Genomic DNA, 6101 nt, shown 5'->3' on the forward strand with positions numbered 1-6101 from the left:
AACGAAATAATTCAGCGTTGATACAGTAGTCTTTAATAAGAAGAAATAAAATCAGTTAATAAGTGCAGAAAGAGTCAAGAAATAGCTAAGATAGGTTAAGTGAATGACAACGATAATTCACTACTCACATCGAAGAAGTTTATACAAGGGTCAACGCAGTTATGAGAAACCAACTACCAAATTGGAATAAATGTGTACGAAGAATCGAAGTTGATACTACCGGAATGGTCTTAGAAAACAAGAAAAGGTACCTTATAAGTTAACGAGGTCTGTATGCAACCCATCATCGTAGAAGGAAGTGTACATACAGGAACCCCACGAGGATTGGCTACGGATCCAACTTTGCAAAACATAATATACGACGGTATGAAGATATCGAAGGTAATAAATACTGAGGTAACCAATCATAACCTAAAAAGGGGAAGAATGTTGTAAACCATCTTGGAATAGAAATTGATAATAATAAAAAGCTCGTTACTCACATCTGAAGATATACATTAAAGCCGACACAGTTACAAGAAGCCTACTACCAAACTTAAGTGAATACTTATGGAATACTGAACCAGATACTACCGAAACAGTCAAGGCTGCAACAGGAAACTGGAAAACCAAGGAAATATTCTGACACTATAGCAAAACAATGTGATGCTATCGAAGCGGTCTTAGCAAACAAGATAGTGGACGGACTATTTTACTATACAGATATTTATAAAAAATATAGTGTTTTATATATATCTTACAATTTTATATATACTTACAATTCTAGGATAAGTAAAAGTAGTCCTGATAAGTGTTAGACATGTAACGAAGAACCAGAAGATACCAAACGCGCACCATGTAACCGTTCCAAGTAAAGGACTCAGCGTTGAAGGATTAGAATTGTAGAACCAATAAATAATAAAGATTTTAACTAACAATGTATAGATTAGCACCAAAATTCTATGTAAAGGCGGCAAATTACACTCACAAGGTAACGACAACTTCATAACAAAGAAACAGAAAATAGCCAATAATATAGGAATAGGTTAGAAATTAATCAAGACCGATTAACCGAGTATCAACGATAAACACGATTAAGATAAGAAGTTATTATATTGTACTAAGTTATTATAGTATAATTATTATAGTATTAAGTCTGGCATAGAGAAATATGGTTATGTTATGCAGTAGAACTGGTAATAACATACTATGCACATATTACTATCAAATTAATTAAGCGAACATTCTATAAAAATAGACCACTCGAAACACAACAATAAAACAGTGCTATTTATAAATTATAAAATTTAACAATAACACAATCCACATGTTATTATATTAAAATAACACATAGTATATATACACATTATAATGATTACACAAACAATACCATTGTCATTTAAAAAATTCTAACTGCGCTAACATAGAGGAAACTAAGCGACGGACGAATAATTATTTCAGTATTAAACAAATTAAGGACGCGTCACTATACTTTTACTGGAGACATTCACGAGCGACCATCTTAGATTGTCATGAACATAAGATAGCTCTTACACGTGCGCATCGGAATACATGCAATAATTATACACATCAAATAAATGCAAAATAATATTATTCCGACTTCAATTATACGTCAAATACTAAAATAAATCACAAATAATTAACAAATAAATAATAGATTCGACATCAATAAAAATCACCATATACTAAGGACATTCACAGGCGGCCATTTTGGATAATCAACACATATAGTAACTGTTATGCATTACAAAATAAATTATATTTTCGATGAAAAAGTAAATATTTAATACAAATAGAAGATCGTAACGAGAAAAGAATAAATAATAATTAATACAATATAACACATTATTATGTGGTAACAGGAATATTAGAAATTAATAGAAACCAGCCGCGAGAAACAAATCATGAAAACACATTATTAAGATTAATTAACATTTTTAAAATTTGAATAAATCCTATGTGTAACTACATTATTAACTACAAATATATATCTATATGTCGGCTTATCATTAGGATTTAAGTCGCATAATGATTCTTCATTTGAATTAGCCATTGTTTTACAAAACAGAGAATATATTTACACGAATAAACAAGATTTTACAAAATGTTATAAATAATGAGTTTAATAAATGTTATGATTAACTAATGATAAGTTTAATTAATAATTAGATTAAAGAATAATAAATTTTATCGAATTATAAGAGGAACGAATAATATATCTTACGAATAATGAATTTAATAAATAATGAAATTAACGATTGATAGATTTCACGAATAATGAATTTAATTTACGCTATTAACAATATTCCGGGGTTCAAACGAATCCATGGTCAACGGGATAACTCTAAATAATTTTTAATAACACAAAATACGTTTGCTGAATCACTCGGTAAATTACTTGATGTATCACTTTCCAAGGCGATCACACGAATGAATATCTGATAAAAATCTTTTTTTCGTTAAATGACTGCATTTGTTTGTTATATGTTCGTTGGAGACATCGAGAAGGTTCCAATCGTTGTTGCTAGGCAATTTTCTGTCAAAAGTTTGTTGTATACTCTTTGGAAATATCGAGAAAGATCCAAACGCCGATACTAGACAATTTCTGTCTGGAGATTAATTCCTAATACAACATGTGTCCCATTATATCAGCATCTCTAAAGTACAATTCTATGTGTTTTCTAGGATATCAGCATCTCTAAAGTACAAATCTATATGTTTTCTAGGGAGAACAATACAACCGATCCACACCTTCATCAGGCAAAACATTTATCCCATGACCGTGGCTACGTTCGGCAACCAGTTGTCACCTCGAACCCACATTCGCTTTCACAAATGTCAAACAATTACAAATGTCAATTGCTTAATTACAGTTATGATAAAATCTAGGCTAAAGTATTAGAAGGCTTTCATAAAATTGCAAAGGGAAGGCTCCGGTTTTCCTTTCATCTCCGACACGGCCATTCTGACTATCACACGTCCTCGTGTGCAGCTAAAATACAGAGTTTTTCTAAACATTAGACTCGGTGTAACTGATATTATTTACCATTCGATTAGATGTTCCAAATAAGTCAAGGGTCTAGTTCAACAACCCCAGTTCAGCAACAAAGCTCTGCTCGAAAATTTGGCAAGCAAGGAAATGAAAGAGAACTCAAATTAGTGTTATAGTTTGTATTCAAAGTGCCAGTTACACTCCGTAAGTCACCAGTCAGACCGCAATGACACGACAGATCATTTTCGACTCCACACAAAGATCTCAGTTTGTTGAATCATATAACCACGTTGGGTGCATTACGAAAGGCACAAGACACCAGTGAGAATATTATAGAAAGCGCAGGGCACCAGTGGGAATATTATAGAAAGCGCAGGGCACCAGTGAGGATATTATAGAAAGCGCAGGGCACCAGTGAGGATATTATAGAAAGCGCAGGGCACCAGTGAGGATATTATAAAAAGTACAAGCACTACACTAGGAGTATTATAAAAGGCGCATACACTACACTGGGAGTATTATAAAAGGCGCATACACTACACTGGGAGTATTACTATGACCACAATGCGGTGTTAATGATTCCCAGAAATCAATGTGCTCGCATCGTTATTATCACTGTCGCTGTCATCACCGCAGACGTCCAACTCAGCAGGAATGCAACCATCTGGCATCTTTCTCAACTTGTCGTGTCTATCCTTATATGACCGTTTGCCATCTAGAGTTTTTAAAGTATATCTATCCCCCTCTAAAACTTCCGTTATCATAAATAGATCCTTGAATTTCGGATCTAGCTTCGTTTGGTTTCTTTCCTCGTTCTTACGTAACACAAAGTCACCGAGATTAAACCTAACTATCTTCGCTTTCGTTTTGTCAAATCTGTCTTTATCATAACTGGTGCATGTCTCCATGTTCTGTATCGCCTGTTGCCTTACATTGGAGATGTCTACTTCCTTTTCCTCAATATTATCAGGCAACGATAAGCCGTAGGGCCTTGCTGCCTTCCCAATTAATAATTCCAGAGGACTTGATTTGGTTACACGATTGGTGGTGCAATTCAAAGCTAGTTGTATCTCGCCAATCGCGTCTTGCCAAGATCGCCCGGTCGTTTCCACCGTCGTTAACATATTTTTCAGCGTACTCATAATACGCTCTACTTGTCCATTGGCCCTACTCGCACCGGTTGCTATTAAGTGAAGTCTAATGTGTCTATTCTGGCAGAAATTTTGGAAATCTTTACCCATAAAACATCTTCCTTGGTCCGCTATTACCCGGCAGGGATTGCCGAATAAAAATATAGCGGACTTAAGTGCTGTAATGGTGTTAAAGGAATCTAATTTACGGGTATGATACAGGTATACAAATTTTGTAAAAGCGTCGACCAAAACAATGATATACACCGAGTCTCTCTTACCGCTTAATTTGCCCGTTATATCCATGTGTGCCGTATGCGAGGATATGCTGGTCTTAGGTATGCGATGTAGTTCAGCTTGTACTTTACCTGAACTAGCCTTCGAAACTCTCGACTCGCACGCTGCTTCTCGACTCGCACGCTGCTTCTCGACTCGCACTCTCTGGCCGTTGTAGCATTTTATTGTCTTTTACTAGGCCCACCGCACACGTATTCTGCAAACGCTCGTAGCTAGGGTCACGTAGGTCTTTTCTACGAAACTATGCACTTGAAAAGACCCATGACACATTGATGGACCCGACGGCGCCTCGGCTCTCGCGACATTGTTTATGGTTCGCCCGATATCTCTTAGGCCTTTGACATTGTTTATGATTCGCCCGATATCTCTTAGGCCTTTCGTCCACGATACTACAAAAATGTAGCGGACTTAAGTGCTATAATGGTGTTAAAGGAATCTAATTTACGAGTATGATACAGGTATACAAATTTTGTAAAAGCGTCGACCAAAACAATGATATACTCCTTTGAGTCACTCTTACCGCTTAACTTGCCCGTTATATCCATGTGCACTGTATGCCAGGGTATGCTGGTCTTAGGTATGGGATGCAGTTCAGCTTGTACTTTACCTGAACTAGCCTTCGAAACTCGACAAGCATGACAGTTCTCAACGAATTTGCGAACATATTTCGCCATTCCTTCGCACCAGTAATACTCGTATAGTTTCTCAAGCGTTTTATCCCAACCNNNTCTCAAGCGTTTTATCCCAACCTAAGTGCATAATGGACTGATGCACATGGTTAATGATGGACCACCTGAAACCCCTCGGGACAATGGGCAAGCAAAGAGTTCTGCCTTTTCTCTGTATTTTACGATGGAGTGTACCGGACCGTAATTCATACGTATTCGCAATATCTTCCGCGAGCTCTTCATTTTGCAACTTACGGACGATCTCAGAGATTTGTGGGTCGCGACGTTGTTCTGCTAACAACCAATCATCGGAGATTTCAGATAGATTGATTTCTTTCTCTACAATTTTGTTGATCGTACAATGATCCAGATCCACGGGGTTTCGCGAAAAGAAATCTACGTGGGCCATTCGTTTACCTTCCCGGTACATAATGTCAAAGGTAAAAGTTTGCAGGTAAGCCCACCACCTGTAAACCCTGTCATTCAAGTGTACCTTATTACTGGATGCTTTCAAGGAGTTGCAATCAGTGACAACCAGAAATTCTCGTCCGTGGAGGTAATGACGGAAGTGCTTGACGGCTAACGTTTCTAATTCGTAGGAATGATACCTAGATTCCGCAGGGCTAGTTCTTTTGCTGTAATACTCCACTACTCGATTTTTACCTTCGACCTTATACATTAAAATGGCTCCATATCCTTCCGAGCTAGCGTCCGTGTGTAGTTCTATCGGATAATTGGGGTCGAATATCATTAGCACCGGCGCGTCAGTCAGGACGGAAATTACCTTTTGTCTTATTTGTTCGTGCCTATCCGTCCAAGTTATATTCTTGCTACTCGAAGTGAGTGCATACAGGGGTTTCATTACTTGTGAAAATTTAGGAATGAAGTTTCGGAAGTAGGAGGCCAAACCTATGAATTGCCTAAGTTGTGTGACGGTCGACGGTGCAGGTAAAGAACTAAAGGCTTATATGTCGGAGATAAGAGGACACCGGTGCAACCTCGGGAAAATCCATA

At 37.1% G+C, this 6101-nt stretch overlaps 1 protein-coding gene across 1 annotated transcript; it reads right to left on the reverse strand.

The window, feature by feature from the left end:
• Positions 1–220: 220 nt before the first annotated feature.
• LOC105681653 lies at positions 221–2053 on the reverse strand. The gene is made up of 4 exons (XM_033324150.1): positions 1970–2053; positions 759–980; positions 483–600; positions 221–411 (listed from the first exon to the last, which is right to left on the reverse strand). The coding sequence occupies exons 1-4, from the start codon at positions 2051–2053 to the stop codon at positions 329–331; spliced, it is 507 nt and encodes a 168-aa protein (XP_033180041.1). The 3' UTR covers positions 221–328.
• Positions 2054–6101: the final 4048 nt, after the last annotated feature.

This window comes from Bombus impatiens, unplaced genomic scaffold (assembly GCF_000188095.3).
Source record: "Bombus impatiens unplaced genomic scaffold, BIMP_2.2 scf_1526, whole genome shotgun sequence".
Taxonomy (NCBI): Eukaryota; Metazoa; Arthropoda; class Insecta; order Hymenoptera; family Apidae; genus Bombus; species Bombus impatiens.

What these genes read in the sequence shown, in the direction of transcription:
- LOC105681653 (XM_033324150.1), bottom strand. Translation starts at nt 2,053, where the DNA reads ATGGCTAATTCAAATGAAGAATCATTATGCGACTTAAATCCTAATGAT. An exon ending in ATATATTTGTAGTTAATAAT is followed by an intron (nt 981 to 1,969) that starts GTAGTTACACAT and finishes TTTGTTATGAAG; the next exon opens with TTGTCGTTACCTTGTGAGTG. An exon ending in CTTTTACTTATCCTAGAATT is followed by an intron (nt 601 to 758) that starts GTAAGTATATAT and finishes TTGGTTTTCCAG; the next exon opens with TTTCCTGTTGCAGCCTTGAC.